The following is a 20,148-nucleotide window of genomic DNA, read 5'->3' on the forward strand; positions in this document are numbered from 1 at the left end:
TTTTATAAATGGATAAAGAGTAGCAGATCTGTCTTTAAAAAATAAATAAATAAAAATAATAAAAACGTAAATAAATAAAAGACTTCTGGGGGTTAGTGACAACCATGACTATGATGATAAAAAACACAACAGACAACACGCACGGAGCATTTACAGTGGATCCAGCCTTGTTCTCAGCATCCTACATATATTAACTAATTTTCAATCCTCTCAACAACACATGAATGAGAAACTATTATTACCATACAATTTTAATGGAAAATTTTAGGCACAGAAATGTTGAAGGACTTGCTTGAGGTCACAAAGCTAGTAATGATTGAGCTTAAATTCAAACTCAAGCCACTGCAGTTCAGTCAGCTCTAAACCTCAACAGCACGCACTTTCCATTGTTCCTGCTGTTTACTTGCTCAGTCAGGTCCAACTCTTTGTGATCCCATGGACATAGCCTGTCAGGCTCCTCTGTCCATGGGATTTTCCAGGCAAGAATACTGGAGTGGGCTGCCATTTCCTTCTCCAGTGTCCATGGTTCTCAGGGGTGGAAAACCAAGAATCAGTCTTATGGGTGCGGGTGTGAAGAAATCTTACTCATTTTATGTGTAAAGCACAGTTTTATATACACAGACAGTACAGAAACAGACATACAGATATCTGTGGACGGGCAGTTAGGAAAATTGGCTAAAAAGTACCAGGGTCAGGGGCCAGGAAAGACCATAAGAAGACAGAGAAACGGCTTGGTAGTGTATAGCCTCTCTTCTTTTAGCATGGGGATAGACTGGCCCTGTTTTACTAAGTAAAAACTATCTGTCACTCATTACTTCATTCAGTAAATATGAATTATATGCTTATTATATGCCAGATACTAGGTATAAAATGATAAACAAGACTTTAAAGTACCCTGTCTTTAAGGAACTACCAGTCTGTCATCCAAACAGGCAAATTCAATACAATGTGCTAAGTAAGTACTCTGATGGGAATAATGATGGGATGCTGCCTAACCCAGGCTTGAGGGATGGGGAAATTTCAAAGAGTTTCTTAGAAGAGATGATGTCTCAGATCCTAGTGGAAGAGTAGGAATCAGGCCCCAGTGCAAGAGTGAGATGAAGGGGGACAGAAGGCCAGCCCAGACAGAGATACCAGCATGTGAAAAGACTCAAGGTCATAAGAAACCAATCTGGGTGTGAGATGGACAATAAAGAAGTGGGAAGAATTTGGGGGAAGGAATAAAAAGATGAGGCTCAAGTAAGCAATGCCCCAGTCAAAAGGACCCCTTAAATCATGCCAGGAAATTTAGACTTTACTCTGAAGCAAACAGTGAGCCAGCAAAAGGTTTTACGTAGAATAACATGATCAGAATTGTGCTTCAGGATTCCTTGGGCTGCAATGTGGAAGCCGGGTTAGAGTCATGAATGAGGCAAGAAGATAAGCTGAAACTGCTACAAAAATAACTTACAATGTAAGGTTCCTTTTTCCTATGTGGCCTCAGGGTAACAGTTACCATATTCCACAATTTTCAACTGTCTATAGACAGTTATGTTTCTGCCTCTTTTGCTCCCACTCATTACTATCAACAATAAAGGTTAAGAAAGTATTCTGGGATTTGTAGGTGTGGTACCTACCCTCTTTTGTGTCACAAAACACAAAAATGAAAATAAACGTTACAAGATATTAAATAATTTGAGAGATTGTCTCTCTAAGAAGTAAGGTACTCACAGTGCCTTCAACCTCTGAATAGAGTCCTGACCAGAAGCTGAAAGTACTTTTATCCAGCTGATACAGTCGAGATTTCTCAAATGTTTCTGAATCCATGATCTGTCCTAACTCCAGCGGTACATGAGTTGTAGTTTTATATACCCGTCTCTGAAATATTTTGAAGAAAACACCTTAAGGAAACAGTCAAGCCAACTTGTTACTTATTATAATAGTTGTTTACAATCAAACATTGACTGGCTTATAACATTAACTTGCCACTTAAGCCTGATGAATTTGCTCTATACGTGCACAAATACTGCATTGATCAAATACACTGACCGTTAAAAACAACTGGTGAAGAAAGTAAAAGGAGAAAACCTGAAACTAGGTGACCAGGTGAAAATAAAATCAAAGCTGTCATCACACTTAAGTTCGCACAGGTAAACCAAAATTGTAACACTACAAAGGCTACCAATCATTCCAGGGATAATATATATCCTATCACACAGAAAACAAATCCCTGGATAGAAGAAAGTAAATATGCTAACCATGGGTATTAACAGCTACAGGGACTAGTCATTAAATTTGATTCTAGAAGCCAAATTAAGGGAAATTTGAAAAATGACAGAAACAGATCAGGTCCTCAAGAGAGAAACTCTTATTATACCAAACTCTAAAAAGTAATTTCAGCCCATGGTACATAATAGAGGGAACAGATTCCACATAATATAATGGACAGCATTTTCTACAATGGTTTTATAACAAATGGCTTTTCTATTTATTATTGGATACCTTAACAAACGCTTGGTAGTTGGTGTTACATTAAAGCATAATTGAATAAAGAAGACTACCAAAAAGTAGTTACTATAACTAGGCTTATTGTTAAACATAGGTAGATGTTCAATAACCCATCTTCAATTTAGACACGACATTCTGTGTGCTTACTTTCTGCAAAGGTATTCCTCTAGGCCTAAAGATTTTGTACTAATGAAGGTATCCTAAGAGCTTAGTCAGAGAACCTACTGCTATACAGCTTAACACCTCTTTGAATATCATGGACTAAAAAAAAAGAAATCTAGATAGAATCCAAACATTGACAGACACAGAAAAATTAAAATTTTCGATTTAAAGATTCATACAGAATGCAATCTGAGGGGGTATAGCTCAGTGGTAGAGCATTTGAATGCAATCTGAGAGGAAAAATTTGCAGAGGAAAAAAAAATGTAATGCTCAAGAAAAAGTTTCCAGCAATTAAAAAAGGAAAGGTTTTCCTAACCATCAGAGTTGACAATTCAGTGCCAACACAGAAGAAAACCAGCAGTGAAAGACTGGTCAATTACACTTAAAAATCTATCTCATTTAAAAGTTCACATTTCAGAAATTCCCTGATGGTTAAGTGGTTGGGACTTCTGCCCTTCCACTGCCAGGGCGAGTAAGGAATCTAAGATCCCTCAAGTAGTACCGTGCTGCCAGAACAACAACAAAAAAAAAATAAGTTCTGATCTGTAATCCATCAAACTGTTAATTCTGATTATCTCCAGGGAACTGTTACTAGGTAACTTTCTACTTTACTGTTTGAACAAAAACAATAAATATGCTTTTAAGAAAATACTGTTCTTTGGGCAAAAACCAACATATGTGTTTCTTTTTTTAAGGGAAAAGAGTTCAGGGTCTTGGAAGGACTGAGAAATCTTTATTTTCAGAAAACGGCTTCCTAGTCCTATGGTTAAGCGAGACACAAATGTCATGGGGAAGCTGTGATTCTAAACTTGTAGCACCTTCCTTCTGAAGGCTTATGGGTTGCTGTCAAACATAAAGGAGGTAAGTCTGGGTCCGAGAATCTTCAGGAAGCTGTGGGGTAGGTACAAGAGCTCAGGCCTGACAAGGCGGAAGCCCCGATTCCTCTTTCACCAGGCCCTAATCGGCCTGGGGCCCATGACCACGTTGCGGAAAACATTCTGAAGCACCAGATTCCCTCAAGGCCTACCCCGCCATCGGGCCAAGCTAGGAGGCTCACAGGGACCCATCACGTCAAGGTTGCTGCTGTGGCCGCAGCAATCATCCAGGGACTTGGAGTGGAGAACGAGGCTGGCCTAGGCAGGCCGGGTGTCGGGGTCAGGTGGGCACTGTCTAGGCTCACCTGCCGCTGTGCTAGGAAGGTCTCCCAGAGATACACTGTCCAGGAGAAGAGCAGCACGGCCCCGAAGATACGCTTCTCGGCCGGCATCTCCCACATCGCGTCCAGCAATGCCCACATCCCCATGGCCACCCGGTTCCGCCGGCTCCTTCAGCGTGTACTGGTGCCACACCGACACCCGTCCCCTCAGAGAGTCCCCGCAGTGTCACAGCAATACGCGTCCCTCCCGAACGCCCCTATACCGACACCCCGCCCATCCCATTCCCTCCTCTCAGCCCGCAGTGTTACACAGACACTCTTCCCCATGTTGACGCCCCCTAGGGCCGCCTAGTGCCTGCAGGAGCAAGACAAGCCCCACCTTTCTCACTTCCGGCCCGAGGAAGATCCCCATGCTGATTTCCGGCCTCCGCCGGCCCCAGCGTCCCTGTTGCTGCGTTGCACCGACATTTCCCCCCTCCACTTCACGCCGGGTGCCTGCTAAGGGTTCCCGTTTCCTGTCTATCCGAGGCAGTGTGGCGGGATCTCCGCTTTCTAGCCTCCAGAGGGGAAATTACTTCTTGTTCCGGGTCTTGTCCTGGTTGGGCTACAATCTCTGCTGTACTTTCCGCGGCCAGGACCAGTATTTGGGGCTAAGTGGGAACGAACAGAGTGGACCGCTGTTCCAGCCCTGAGGAAAAACGGAAGACGAGCCGGCTTCCCAGGCTCTAGAAATCATTCCTCTAAACTGGTGCTTCGCAGACCATGGTGTGCATCCCGGGGAAACTTTAAGACTAAAGGAATAGTTAAGAGTGGGAGTAGACATTGTAAGTGTAATATTTTTACTTTATTGAGCTGTTCTGAATTTAGACATGTTAGAGAGTGGGCCGTAGTAAGAAATTTGTTTTCTTTTGCCACTTTGTACCGGTTAGGTTCAAAAATTTTCTAGAACGTCCCACAGAACTAAGGAAAACACCTCACTTATATTGCAGGTTTGTTATAAGAATACAACTGAGGAACAGCCAAATGGAAGCGGTAAGGCACGGTATGGGCTACCGGGTGGCTTAGTGGTTAAGAATCCACCTGCCTTTGTAGGAGACACAGGAGTTGCAGGCTCAATCGCTGGGTCTGGAAGATCCCTTTGGAGGAGGAAATGGCAACCCACTCCAGTGTGCTTACCAGGGAAATTCCATGGACAGAGGAGTCTGGGGAGGGGGGGGCGGGGACGGGCGGGAGCGGGCGCTACAGTCCATGGGGTCTCAAAAGAGTTGGACAACACCTAGCGACTGAACAACAACCTCTTAGAGGCTCTTAGTTCCTCACCAAGAATTGAACCCAGGCAACAGCAGTGAAAGTCTTGAGACCTAACCGGGGGTTTTGCTAGTTGCAGCAGGCTGGCTCAGTAGTTGCAGCATGCGGGAATTTTCATTTAAAAATCTCAGCGCTCCCATCCCAAGTGAAGTCAGAGGTGGCATTTTGCCAAAGAGAGTGTGCCCTGGATTAAAGCAAAGAGCTAGGTTAGACATACCTGAAGTGAAGGAACTCTCCTGCTGCTGCTGCTGCTGCTGCTGCTAAGTCGCTTCAGTCGTGTCCGACTCTGTGCCACCGCGGAGACAGCAGCCTACCAGGCTCCCCCGTCCCTGGGATTCTCCAGGCAAGAACACTGGAGTGGGTTGCCACTTCCTTCTCCAATGCATAAAAGTGAAAAGTGAAAGTGAAGTTGCTCAGTCATGTCCAACTCTTAGCGACCCCATGGACTGCAGCCTATCAGACTCCTCCATCCATGGGATTTTCTAGGCAAGAGCACTGGAGTGGGGTGCCATTGCCTTCTCCGGAGAACAGTATGGAGTCCTTTAAAAACAGCTACCATATCCTGCAGTCTCATTCCTGGGCATATATCCAGAGAAAAACACGGTCTGAAAGGATACATACAACCAAAGTTCACTGGAGTGCTGTTTACAATAGCCTGCACAGGGAAGCAACCTAAATATCAACCAACAGAGGAATGGATAAAGAAGACATGGTGTGTGTGTGTATTTATTTATTTATATATTTATTTATTTATATAATGGAATATTACACATCCATTAGGAATAATGCCATTTGCAGCAACATGCATGAACAAAAGATCATACTGAGTGAAGTCACAGAAAAAGGAGTATCCTAATATGATATTGCTTATATGCAAAACCTGAAAAGAAATGATACAAATGAACTTATTTGCAAAACAGACTCACAGAGAACAAACTGATGACTGGTTACAGGGGAGGGAGAGAATATATGCATATATACAGCTGAGTGGCTTTGCTGTGCACCTGAAAGTGTCAATAACATTGTATCAGTTATACTCCAATATAAAATGAAAAGTTAAAAAAATACCTAAAGTGAAAGAGCTTTACTCCTTATCTAAGAACAGATTTCTATCAAAACTCAGTGCCATGTGTGTCTTGAAATTTACAAATGACTTGTGGTCACAATAACACCTGTTAGCACATTGATTTGACTTGAAAATTTTTCTAAATGAAGTCTGATTTAGCTAGTTTGACAAAGAGACCGGCCTTGCTAATTTGCATGATTCTTATTTACAATCAATTGCTGCAGCTGCAGCTAAGATCTATTTAAAGTGATATTTTAATGCTAAAGATGTGTTGCAATTAACAGTATCTCGAATTTCTCATCTCTTCCTAAATGCCTCTCAGTGAGAGTGATCAGTATAATTAAAGGTCCCTTGAGAAAGTTAAGGAATCTAATGACAGCATAACAATTTTTTTTGCAAGTCAGATGGTTATAAGTTCTTCGCTTTCAACAAAGTTAGTGGTGGAGCTAATTGAACTGTCAGCTGATGAAGGAACACTATTGGATTTTTGACATAAAGTCAGAAGGAAACTGTCCAGTGAAAAAAAAAGCAAAACCTAAAAGCTGAGAATTATGTTTTTTTTTTTGAGGACATTGCTGAAGACTATAACCTGGGAAGGCCTTTCAGAACTCTGAGGGACTGTTTCAAAGAAGTAAGGGATAACCAGGATAAGTGAGTTTTTGCTGGGGAAAAAACAAAACAAAACATGTAGTCAAACATGAAAAGACTACTGCTAAGCACAAAAAACAGGCATCTCAAGTTAATGGTTTCAGTGCTTCTCTATGAATCAGTTCAGTTCAATCACTCAGTCATGTCCAACTCTGCGACCCCATGGACTGTACCACTACAGTTCTTTGCATCAAGTGGCCGAAGTATTGGAGTTTAAGCTTCAGCATCAGTCCTTCCAATGAATATTCAGGACTGATTTCCTTTAGGATGGACTGATTGGATCTCCTTGCAGTCTAAGGGACTCTCAAGAGTCTTCTCCAACACAACAGTTCAAAAGCATCAATTCTCCATGAATGGGAATATGTAAGACTCTGGGCTCATTGTAATTATTCCTTTTGATATATGTCTTACAATCTAGGGCCAGTATGCTCATTTTCTCCATCCTAAATTCCTCTCAGGGCACAATGTTGGGGCAGCTGCAGTAGCTGATGATGTGATGACAGGCAACATTCTCTGTTTTTGCTGTTGATGTTTTCTTGTTTTTTGACCATGTGAAGCTTGCAGGATCTTAGTTCCCTGACCAGGATTTGAATCCAGCACCACTGTAGTGAAAGCACAAATTCCTAACCACTGGGGCAGCAGGGAATTCTTATAGGTAACGTTCTTTGTTTACTGAAATAGCAGGCAGCATTTTTTTGTCCATAAAACCAAAGAACTGATTAATATTCTTCTAACAAAACTACCAGCATTATCATATATTTTTGTGAGTAATATTCCTCAGCACTGTATCAACTAAAAGAAGAAAGAAAATTGAAAGGGAACCCTTTTATCTAACAGTAAGAAGTAGTCATTTAGATACATGAATTAATGGGTAGAGAAACCCCATCTATCTCACCGAGAGTTGCATTTCCAGTAGAATTTTACCTTTTATGTTTATGTATTATCAAATTTGTAATCATGTCATTTTGAGCAGTTACATGTTAAGGATGACTATAATAATTAGTTCAGAAGAATTCTTTCTAATACAGTCAAACGATTACAGAAAATATTTTAAAATTTTACCTATATACATATTTTTATTGCAAAGATGTGATCAGTAAAATGTTTTTCAAACATAAAACGTATTACATTTGGATACCATTCTATGGGGAAGTAGAACATAAATATAAGTTGTAAAAAAAACAGTGTAGAATTACAGAATGTTGAAGACCTCATTTATGTAATTTTAACTGGATGATGGTTATTCGGTTGTTATGTAGATCCTGTTGGATATATTATGACTAATGATTTAAATTTTATCTTAAATTGTCATTATTTACAATTTACAATTACATTGAAAAAGCAAGAGAGTTCCAGAAAAAACATCTACTTCTGCTTCATTGACTATGCCAAAACCTTTGACTGTGTGGATCACAGCAAACTGAAAAATTCTTAAAGCAATGGAAATACCAGACCACCTGAGCTGCCTCCTGAGAAATCTGTATGTAGGTCAAGAAGCAACATTTAGAACCGGACAGGGAACAACAGACTGGTTCTAAATCGGGGAAGGAGTACGTCAAGGCTGTATATTGTCACCCTGCTTATTTAAATTTTATGTAGAGTACATCATGAGAAATGCTGGGCTGGATGAAGCACAAGCTGGAATCAAGATTTCCAGGAGAAATATCAATAACCTCAGATATGCAGATGACAGCACCCTAATGGCAGAAAGTATAGAACTAAAGAGCCTCTTGATGAAAGTGAGAGAGGAGGGTGGAAAAAGTTGGCTTAAAACTCAATATTCAGAAAACTAAGATCATGACATCTGGTCCCATCAGTTCAGTTCAGTTGCTCAGTTGTGTCGGACTCTTTGTGACCCCATGGACTGCAGCACGCCAGGCCTCCCTGTCCATCACCAACTCCCAGAATTCACCCAAACTCATGTCCATCAAGTTGGTGATGCCATCACTTCAAGGCAAATAGATGGGGAAACAATGGAAATAGTGACAGACTTTATTTTGGGGGGCTCCAAAATCAATGCAGGTGGTGACTGCAGCCATTAAATTAAAAGACGCTTGTTCCTTGGAAGAAACATGACCAACCTAGATAGCATATTAAAAAGCAGAGACATTACTTTGCCAACAAAGGTCCATCTAGTCAAAGCTATGGTTTTTCCAGTAGTCATGTATGGATGTGAAAGTTGGACCATAAAGAAGACTGAGTGCCAAAGAATTGATGCTTTTGAACTGTGGTGTTGGAGAAGACTCTTGAGAGTCCCTTGGACTGCAAGGAGATCCAACCAGTCCATCCTAAGGCAAATCAGTCCTGAATATTCATTAGAAGGACTGATGCTGAAGCTGAAACTCCAATTCTTTGGCCCCCTGATGCAAAGAAATGACTCACTGGAAAAGACCCTGATGTGGGAAAGATTGAAGGCAGGAGGAGAAGGGGACGACAGAGGATGAGATGGTAGGATGGCATCACCAACTCGATGGACATGAGTTTGAGTGAGCTCCGGGAGTTGGTGATGGACAGCGAAGCCTGTAGTGCTGCAGTCCATGGGGTTGCAGAGTTGGACACAACTGAGCAACTGAACTGACTGACAGTTTTCCAGGATTTACATACATTGCAACTATTTCAATTTATGATGAAAACTGTTAGATGTTGTTCAGTCACTAAGTCGTGTCTGACTCTTTGCATCCCCATCGACCACACCCCCTGGTGTGCTGTCCTTTCCTGTCCTTCACTATCTCCCATAGTTTGCTCAAATTCATGACCACTGAGTCAGTGATGCTATCTAACCATCTTATCCTCTGCCGCTTTCTGTTGCCTTCAATCTTTCCCAGCATCAGGGTCTTTTCTAACGAGTCTGCTCTTCAAGGTTAGGTAGCCAAAGTGTTGGAACTTCAGCTTCAGCATCAGTCCTTCCAATGAATATTCAGGGTTGATTTCCTTTAGGATTGACTGATTTTATCTCCTTTCAGTCCAAGGGACTTTCAAGAGTATTCTCCAGCACCACAGTTTGAAAGCATCAATTGTTTGGTTGTCAGCCTTCTTTTAGAAGACAAATTAGATATCAACTTAAAAATGAAAGGAGATAAACATTTTTCTCAAAATGCTCTCTTGGACTTTCATTGCTGTGTCCTCTTCAATCTTGTCTCCTCTCTCTGGGTCCATCCAGTCTGCTGCATTTAGTTCAGAGCCTCACAGAAGCCCCTGCCACCCAGACTGTGTGGCTAAGGGTACAGACGTAGAGTCACTGCTTCCATGCTAGGACTTCACAGCTATACCACATATTAGTAACGTAAACCTCTGTGCATCATTTCCTTACCAGTAAAATTAGAATAATGGTATTTACCCCCTCATTTTGTGAGGATTAAATGAAGAAAATCATGTAAAGCTTTTAGTCATGTGTCTGGCCCTGAGTTAGTGCCCAATAAAGATTAACTACTAGCTCACCATACTTGGGAGAATCACACCTTAGTTGATCTGTCACCATTAGTCTGAGGAGACAGAGGATCAGAAAGCTGGTATGAGGTTTCTAAAAGTCAAACTGGAATTTAATCATTTATTTAACAAATATATGTCTAAGTACTAGACAGTGTTCTAGGTGCTGAGGATACTACAGTGAACCAAACAAAGCCCCTTCCCCTCCTGAAACTTAACTTTCTAAGTGGGCTGAAGTGGATGATGAGTTGATAGCTAAGAAGCACGTATACAGCAGTAAAAGCTGAGGATGTGATAAGTTCTATGAATAAAAAGTAGGGAAAGAGGGATGCAGTGTTGGGATGGGCACTATTTCATATTAGATGGTCAAGGAAAACCTCTCAGGTTGTTATGTAAAAGACTGGGTTACCAGCCTTTATGGTGGGTATCGAGCCAAAGAACACAACCAATGGGAATCCCCTGGCAGTCCGGTTGAAACTGTTCGTGTCAGATTGAGACTTGAACCCTGGCAAAACGCATGGTCTTCCAACTAAGATCACACACCTGATTTCAGGACTTAGTGAAGCTCAAGTTCTTGATGTCTCATCACAGAAAGAATTCCTTGAGAGACAAACTGATAGGCAAGAAGTAGATTTATTAATATAGGAAGCTTGAAAGAGATGAAAGTGGGCAGGCGAGGGAGCTCTGCCCCAAGGATTAAGTGGGCTACAATTTTATAATCAAAGGAAATTTTTGGAGTAGGAAAGACCCCCTTGTTTGAGTAGACATCAGGTTCACGTCATTAGCTTCTCCTTCATATCGGGAAGACAGCGTCTGACCCTATGAGGTCAAACTAGGGTTGTCATCCTCCTCCTCCTCCTCCTAAGTTGCTTCAGTCGTGTCCGACTCTGTGCGACCCCATAGACAGCAGCCCACCAGGCTCCACCGTCCCTGGGATTCTCCAGGCAAGAACACTGGAGTGGGTTGCCATTTCCTTCTCCAGTGCATGAAAGTGGAAAGTGAAAGTGAAGTCGCTCAGTTGTGTCTGACTCTTAGCGACCCCATGGACTGCAGCCTACCAGGCTCCTCCATCCATGGGATTTTCCAGGCAAGAGTACTGGAGTGGGGTGCCATTGCCTTCTCTGAGGGTTGTCATAGTGCTTACTCAAATCAGTAGAAGGGTAGTGACATTTTTCTTTCACCTAATGACCTGGAGGCATATCTTGTGCTCTTATTGGCTTTATAGTTAAGCAAGACTACTTAGTTTCATGACCCTGTTCTGATAGCTTTCTTGAGTGATCACTGACATACAGTGTTCTCTCAAAGTCCTAAAGGAAATAAACCCTGGATATTCATTGGAGGTGGCTTCAATACTTTGACCCCCTGATGCAAAGAGCCAACTCATTGGAAAAGACCCTGATGTTGAAATGGAGCAGGACCATATGGTCCTTGACCCCACACCATGTCCTCTGCCTGCCTTTTGCCTGTGGAAAACTTTAGTCAAAAAATAAGTGTAATTAGAGAAGTGAGATGTGGAAACAAAAGAAAAGAAAGGAGACTAGTAATAATGTAGTCATTAAGCATGGTCAAGGACTTTTAGTTCTTTCTCAAGAGCTATAGATAATGTTCTGAGCCATATCCTGTGAGCTGTCTTACAGATACCAAAACACCAGGTGGAGAAGTTAACTACATGCTGACCAGACTGTACCCAGGACTTGAGCTGCCACAGTTCTGAGAATTGACCTCAAAGAAATGGGAACAAATGCACCCTAGAACTGAAGATTTAACTATACCTAAAACAAGCAAGATGATGGTGGTCAGACCACTGATGACCAATTGAACATGACTTAGAGATGACTGTGCTGTTTCTGCATGTAACCCGCTGCCCCCCAATGCACTCTATTTATAAAAACTCTCACCACCTCCTTATTGGCAGGAAGCTGGGGGGAATTGGTCTTTGGACAGATGTCTGCCACCCTACCCACCCCTCCCTCCCCCGCCAGTTGCCGGCATCTGAAATAAAGCAAACTTAACTTTCCACCAACCTGGTCTGCTTATTGGCTTTTGAGCGCTGAGCAGCCGGACCCCACACACACACCTTTGGGTAACAATACTGGGAAATATTAAAGGCAAAGGGAGAAGAGGGTTACAGAGGATGAGATTGTTAGATAGCATCACCAACTCACTGGACATGAATTTGGGCAAACTCTAGGAGAGAGTGAAGGACAAGGAAGCCTGGTGTGCTGCAATCCACGGGGGTCACAAAGAGTTGGACATGACTTAGAAACTGGAACTTTCGCAGCTACCTGTATAACTATTCTATTCCTATTCCCAGGTGGCACTAGTGGTAAAGAATCCATCTGCCAGTGCAGGAGACATAAGAGACGCAGGTTTGGTCCCTGGGTGAGAAAGATCCCCTAGCGGAGGGCATGGCAACCCACTCCAGTATTCTTCTGTTTATTTGTTTGTTTTTACCAGACATCCTGGAATATGAAGTCAAGTGGGCCTTAGAAAGCATCACTACGTACAAAGCTAGTGGAGGTGATGGAATTCCAGTGGAGCTATTTCAAATCCTAAAAGATGATGCTGTGAAAGTGCTGCACTCAATATGCCAGCAAATTTGGAAAACTCAGCAATGGCCACAGGACTAGAAAAGGTCAGTTTTCATTCCAATCCCAAAGAAAGATAATGCCAAAGAATACTCAAACTACCGCACAGTTGCACTCATCTCACATGCTAGTAAAGTAATGCTCAAAATTCTCCAAGCTAGGCTTCAGCAATATGTGAACCGTGAACTTCCAGATGTTCAAGCTGGTTTTAGAAAAGGCAGAGAAACCAGAGATCAAATTGCCAACATCCACTGGATCATGGAAAAAGCAAGAGAGTTCCAGAAAAACATCTATTTCTGCTTTATTGACTATGCCAAAGCCTTTGACTCTGTGGATCACAATCAACTGTGGAAAATTCTGAAAGAGATGGGAATACCAGACCTCCTGACCTGCCTCTTGAGAAACCTATATGCAGGTCAGGAAGCAACAGTTAGAACTGGACATGGAACAACAGACTGGTTCCAAATAGGAAAAGGAGTACATCAAGGCTGTAAATTGTCACCCTGCTTATTTAACTTCTATGCAGAGTACATCATGAGAAACGCTGGGCTGGAAGACACACAAGCTGGAATCAAGATTGCTGGGAGAAATATCAATAGCCTCAGATATGCAGATGACACCACCCTTATGGCAGAAAGTGAAGAGGAACTGAAAAGCCTCTTCATGAAAGTGAAAGTGGAGAGTGAAAAAGTTGGCTTAAAGCTCAACAATCAGAAAACGAAGATCATGGCATCTGGTCCCATCACTTCATGGGAAATAGATGGGGAAACAGTGGAAACAGTGTCAGACTTTATTTTTCTGGGCTCCAAAATCACTGCAGATGGTGACTGCAGCCATGAAATTAAAAGATGCTTACTCCTTGGAAGAAAAGTTATGACCAACCTAAATAGCATATTGAAAAGCAGAGACATTACTTTGCCAACAAAGGTCCATCTAATCAAGGCTATGGTTTTTCCAGTGGTCATGTATGGATGTGAGAGTTGGACTGTGAAGAAGGCTGAGCGCTGAAGAATTGATGCTTTTGAACTGTGGTGTTGGAGAAGACTCTTGAGAGTCCCTTGGACTGCAAGGAGATCCAACCAGTCCATTCTGAAGGAGATCAGCCCTGGGATTTCTTTGGAAGGAATGATGCTAAAGCTGAAACTCCAGTACTTTGGCCACCTCATGCAAAGAGTTGACACATTGGAAAAGACTCTGATGCTGGGAGGGATTGGGGGCAGGGGGAGAAGGGGATGACAGAGGATGAGATGGCTGGATGGCATCACTGACTCGATGGACGTGAGTCTGAGTGAACTCTGGGGGTTGGTGATGGACAGGGAGGCCTGGCGTGCTGCGATTCATGGGGTTGCAAAGAGTCAGACATGACTGAGCAACTGAACTGAACTGATTCTTGCCTGGAAAATCTGATGGACAGAGGAGCCTAGTGGGCTTCACTGTATAAGTTCAAAAAGGGGCAGACACGACCGAAGTGACTTATCACACACACATTCCTATCACAGTAGTTAGGACTCTTTGCTTTCACTGCTGAGGACCCAGGTTCAATCCCTAATCAGAGAACTAAGATCTTGCAAGTCATGTGGTGCAATCAAAAACAAAAACAACAAAAAAGACACAAGCAAGCCAAAGAGTGGGAGAAGGTATGATATATTTCTTGCAGCAAGTAAGGAGGACACCATGGATTTTTCCCTACAGCAGTATCTCCCCAGACAGCAACACTGGGGAAGTTCTGAACTATGGGAACATGCGTATTCATGAAGGGGCTCAAGCTAAAGAGAATTCAGCATAGAATTGGGGCAAAGTGTGCCAGAACCCAAGCTTTAGTGGATTGAGGGTCAAAACAGGTCAACATTATCATTCCTTAGGTTCCAACCAGTTTGGGATCTTGCATGTACTGACAGTTACCATCCTCCACCTGGGTGGAGACCTTGTGTGTTAGTTGCTCAATTGTGTCCAACTCTTTGCCACCCCATAGACTATAGCCCTCCGGGCTCCTCTATCCATGAACTTCTCCAGGCAAGAAAACAGGAGTGGGTAGCCATTACCTTCTCCAGGGGTTCTTACCACTCAGGGATCAAACCCAGCTCTCCCGCTTTGCAGGCAGATTCTTTACCATCTGATCCACAAGTGAAGCCACTAAGGTGGAGACCTCAGTTCCTGAAGAACAGCTCAAAGATATATATCAGGTTGTTAAAAGACTCTGTTTTAGGACTCAACTATTATTTCTTGACTGCTTTTCCTTTGTTCCTGCCTTCTTTTTTTGTTGTTGTTGTTCCTGCCTTCTTTTTTCCCCTTGTTGTTGCTGTTCAGTCGCTAAGTCCTGTCCCATTCTTTGTGACCCCATGAACTGCAGCATGTCAGGCTTCCCTGTCCTTCACTCTTTCCCAGAGTTTGCTCAAACCCCTGTCCATTGAGTCAGTGATGCCATCCAACCATCTAATCCTCTGTCACCGCCTTCTCTTGCCCTCAGTCTTTCCCAGCATCAGGATCTTTTCCACTGAGTTGACTCTTTGCATCAGGTGGCCAAAGTATTGGAGCTTCAGCTTCGGCATCAGTCCTTTCAGTGAATATTCAGGGTTGATTTGCTTTAGGATTGACTGGTTTCACCTCCTTGCTGTCCAAAGGACTCTCAAATTCAGGGGACTCTCCACAGTTCAAAAGCATCATTAATTGGCGTTTTGCCTTCTTTATGGTCCAGATCTGACATCCGAACATGACTTAAGCTCATTAATTACCAAGACCTGTTCAAGGGCAACCATTTTGGCCAGGCTTAGATCACAAAATGGCTTAGGCCAAAAATGGATTCTCTTATGTCAAGAAAGCCATGCCTGGTTCTTTTTCTCTGAGGGCCCCATATGTTATCTCTTTACAAGATTAGCTGACATTTGAGTACAGACAGACCCAAAGAAAGTAAGAGAAAAACTGTGGGGCTGGGAAAAGTGTGCCATGCACAGTGAACAGCAAGAGCAAAAAGGCCCTGAGGTCTGACAATGTTTAGCATATTTGAGAAGGAAGAGACTGGGGAAAGAATGGGAAAAGTAAGAAGGAGCGGGGAGTGTGCGGTCATGCCATAATGCATAGTCTTTTACTTAAGAATTTGACCTTTACACAGAAGGAAATAATAAGCCATTAAAAAGTTTTGATAAAAGGAGTAATATGATGTTTTCAGCTACTCTGTAAAGAATAAATTGAAAGGGGACAAAGATGAAAGTAGGGAGTCCAGTTAGGAGCTCAATTCATAGAAGATCCAGGTGAGAAATGTTTGTGCCTGGGACTTGGGTGGTAGGGGTGTAGCTCTAGAGAAGTGAATCATGGAAAGTGAGTAATAACTTGTTCCTCTTTGCAGAAAAATAGTATTGATAGATGGGCTGGAGAGCTCCATGAGGCAGCCCCTATTCATCCTTTGTAACTTTAGCCCTGACCTGGCACAAGAAAGGGGCTCCATAAATGTCAATTCATCAGTGAAAAAAAATACTTTTTTTTTTTGTCCGCTGCAGCTGCAGCCATGAGTATGCTTAGACTTCAGGAGAGGCTTGCCTCCAGGGTCCTCTTTTGTGGCAAAAAGATCTGGCTGGACCCCAGTGAGACTAATGAAATCGCCAATGCCAACTCCCATCAGCAGATCTGGAAGCTGATCAAAGACAGGCTGATCATGGGGAAGCCTGTGACTGTCCATTCCCGAGGTTGATGCCAGAAAAACACCTTGGCTTGCCAGAAGGGCAGGCATATAGGCATAGGTAAGCAAAAGGGTACTGAAAGTGAAGTCGCTCAGTCGTATCCAACTCTGCAACCCCATGGACTGTAGCCTACCAGGCTCCTCCATCCATGGGATTTTCCAGGCAAGAGTACTGGAGTGGGTTGTAATTTCCTTCTCCAGGGGATCTTCCTGACCCAGGGATCAAACCCCAGTCTCCTGCATTGTAGGCAGACACTTTACCCTCTGAGCCAGAATGGGAAGAATGCTCAAATGCCCGAGAAGCTAACCTGGATGAGGAGGATGATAATTCTGTGCCAGCTGCTCAGCTGATACCATGAATCCAAGAAGATTAACCACCACGTATATCACAGCCTGTACCTGAAGGTGAAGGATAACGTGTTCATAGACAAGCAGATCCCCATGGAACATATCCACAAGCTGAAGGCAGACAAGACTCAAAAGAAACTTCTGGTGAACCAGGCTGAGGCCTGCAGGTCTTAAGACCAAGAAAGCCCGCAAGCACCATGAAGAGCATCTCCAGACCAAAAAGGAGGAGGTCATCAAGACTCTGTCCAAGAAGGAAGAGACGAAGAAATAAAGTTCTCCCCTTCTTCTCTGTACAGTGGCCTCAGCAATTGCATAGATCACTCAGTCAATAAAAAACAAGCCTTCATCTACCAAAAAAAAAAAAATAGATGGGCTGGCCTGTGTGGAGACTGACATGGAAGCCTCAAAACAGGCTGTTGTCTGGGTTTTGCCAAAGAAGAGAGACTGAATTTGGTGAGTAAGGATTCTCCTCCTTAGAGTGGTGGCCACCGGTATAAGGCAGTTCATGTATCCCATCTAACCTGAATGGTAAAGTAGCTCTCAAACCTTTTCCCTATTTTGCCTTGATTCTCTGCTTGCCAAGCATCCAAGATCTCTTAATTGATGTATTTTACGTAAGTGATTTGATCTCAAGAAAAGAATGACCCTCCCCCACTAGGAATGAGTATTTGGTATCAATCTCTTATGATTGTGGTGTGAATCACCTATTTTTTCGGGAACTGAGAGGCAGGAACAAGGTGACCCCCATCAGTTTCTTTTGCATCTAGCTCATTGTATCCTCTGTCTCCCGCACAGACTACCAAATGTATGTTACTCCCCTGTCTAAAAACCTATACTGGACCATTTCCAAGAGTAATGGTATGAAATGTAAGGCCCTTCATTACCTGACATTGAAATGGTGCACCTTTGATTGGAACTTGAATGCATGGTCTTTTCATTAGAATCACTCACCTGGTGTCTGGACTTACTGAGGATCAGGTTCTTTGTGTCTCAGAGCAGAAAGAATTCAGTGAAAGACAAAGTGATAGGTAAGAAATGGATTTGTTTAGAGAGAAGCATGCCCCACAGACAGTGATTGGGCCATCTCAGAAAGCAAGAGACCCTGAAATATGACATGGTCATTTTTTATGGGCTGGGTAATTTCATAGGCTCATGAGTTGGAGAATTATTCCAAGTATTTGGGGAAAGGGGTGGGGAGTTCCAGAAACTGGGCCAATACCCACTTTGTGATCTTTGATGGTCAGTCTCAGACCTCTCATGATGCCTGTGGGTGTTCATTTAGCTTTCTGATGTGTTAAAATGAGTGTATACTGAGGCATCAGGTCTAGTGGAAGTCGACTTGTCCACCATCTGGGACCTATTTGGGTCTAATCAGTTTATGTCATGCCCTCGGGACATTCTTTTAAAGTTTGTGCCTTGTTTCAACATCACTCTGCTCTTCTGGGTCCTTCTTTTGATCTAGCCCAGAGCTGTAACCAAGAAAACTGGGACTTTGCAGGAAGGCACTGAAAATTAGCACAAAAATTGAGACACTGACTTTAAAAGATTGATTGGCACTCCTTCAGCAGCACAGTTAAAAACCTTCCCACCTACACTGTCAGATAATGTATTGTATTGGGGTTATTGATAACCCCCATCTGTTCTGTTCACGAATTAAAGCTGATTTGAGGATGAGGTTAGTGTGTCCTTGCCTGAAGCCAAAATCCTTCATGGTAGCTCTGGAAATAGCCAGTTCTCAGTCATCCTGAAATTCTCTTTGTCCTCCAGGTCAGCCATCCTCTTTCGTCTATGGCTGTGTGATAACCCCACCAGTAGGAATACTTTCCATGTCATTGTCTGCCTATGTAACCCTTTATGGGATAGCTCAATGTTGCTTTCTCTGCAAAGCCTTTCCTGGCCCCCACCCTGTATTCACTAGCCAATTTTTGCATGGTCTCATCTTTATTCAGCAGTTACATTTTAATTCCTGTGCACTAGACATAAGTTATGATCAGAATTACCTGCAGAAATCCCTTAGGAAGATGCCACTTGGGAGACCGCTATATTGTCTCCTGTGGAACAAGGCAGCCAGTTTTTCTCGAGTATGGCAACAAATCACTGTTTATTTACACAAAATATTTCATTTAGGTGTCAAAGTGTTTCAATGACTGTAATCACACTTGTTGTGGCAAAAAGCACACACAAAAGCTATGAAAAACAGACAGAGACATCACCTTGTCGACAAAGGTACATATAGTCAAAGCTATGGTTTTTCCAGTAGTCGTGTACAGATGTGAGAGTTGGACCATAAAGAAGGTTGAGTGCCCAAGAATCGATACTTTTGAATTATGGTTCTAGAGAAGACTCTTGAGAGTCCCTTGGACATCAAGGAGATCAAACTAGTCAATCCTAAAGGAAATCAAGCCTGAATATTTGGAAGGACTGATGCGGAAGCGCCAATACTCTGGTCGCCTGATGTGAAGAGCCAATTCACTGGAAAAATCCTAATACTGGGAAAGATTAAGGGCAGGAGAAGAAGGAAGAGACAGAGGATGAGATGGTTGGATGGCATCATTGATTCAATGGACATGAGTTTGAACAATCTCCAGGAGATAGTGAAGGACAGGAAAGCCTGGCATGCTGGGATCCATGGGGTCTCCAAGAGTTGGACACATCTAAGTGACTGAACAAAAAACAAAGTTTGTGGAATCTGAGACTCACTGAGAGGACCACCTGCCACCATCTCTCCAGGAAGCTATCTGTGTAATCAGGGGGGCCACACTCATTGAGTGGAACAGCAGGTAGGTGCCTCCTTCCCTTCTTCCCTCCCTGCTAAGCCAAGATTCACATGTGGAAAATTCACATAAGTCGAGATGCTATGACCCTTGTTCAGTATTATCTTTTCTTTTCTTTGACCACACGGCTTGCAGGATCTTAGTTCCTCAACCAGGGATCTGATGCCGAAACCTCAGCCTCTCTGTATACTGGTGCCTAATTGAATCTGGGAAACAGAGATTTGGGTGAAGCAGAAAAGGATAGCTTTATTGCTTTGCCAGACGAAGAGGGACACAGTAGGCTAATGCCCTCAAAATCATGTGTCCCACCTTGGGGAAGATAGCAAGAAGTTTTATGCTATGCTATGCTAAGTCACTTCAGTCGTGTCCGACTCTGTGCGACCCCATAGACGGCAGCCCACTAGGCTCCACCGTCCCTGGGATTCTCCAGGCAAGAACATTGGAGTGGGTTCCCATTTCCTTCTCCAATGCATGAAAGTGAAAAGAGAAAGTGAAGTCGCTCAGTTGTGTCC

At 43.1% G+C, this 20,148-nt stretch overlaps 1 protein-coding gene, 1 long non-coding RNA gene and 1 pseudogene across 4 annotated transcripts in view; 2 read left to right on the forward strand and 1 right to left on the reverse strand.

Moving 5' to 3' along the window:
• ZMPSTE24 (zinc metallopeptidase STE24) overlaps positions 1-4,350 on the reverse strand; it is a 52,485-nt gene extending 48,135 nt beyond the window's left edge. Inside the window, exons 1-2 of one of the 3 annotated variants that reach the window (XM_055586282.1) lie at positions 4,185-4,350; positions 1,711-1,857 (exon numbers count right to left, since the gene is read on the reverse strand). In XM_055586282.1, coding sequence (XP_055442257.1) covers positions 1,711-1,857; positions 4,185-4,217 — 180 coding nt within the window. In that variant the 5' untranslated portion in view covers positions 4,218-4,350. Of the gene's footprint in view, positions 1-1,710; positions 1,858-3,829; positions 4,147-4,184 lie in introns of those variants that run through there. The other 2 variants (XM_055586280.1, XM_055586281.1) reach the window with 2 other exon arrangements.
• Positions 4,351-4,428: 78 nt separating this feature from the next.
• LOC129655626 (uncharacterized) lies at positions 4,429-12,256 on the forward strand. The gene is made up of 3 exons (XR_008716062.1): positions 4,429-4,629; positions 4,795-4,837; positions 11,891-12,256. It is a non-coding gene; the product is annotated as an uncharacterized LOC129655626 (long non-coding RNA).
• A 4,085-nt stretch (positions 12,257-16,341) lies between these two features.
• Positions 16,342-20,148, forward strand: part of LOC129655629 (60S ribosomal protein L19-like) — a 72,838-nt pseudogene continuing 69,031 nt past the window's right edge.

This window comes from Bubalus kerabau, chromosome 6, assembly GCF_029407905.1.
Source record: "Bubalus kerabau isolate K-KA32 ecotype Philippines breed swamp buffalo chromosome 6, PCC_UOA_SB_1v2, whole genome shotgun sequence".
Lineage (NCBI taxonomy): Eukaryota > Metazoa > Chordata > Mammalia > Artiodactyla > Bovidae > Bubalus > Bubalus kerabau.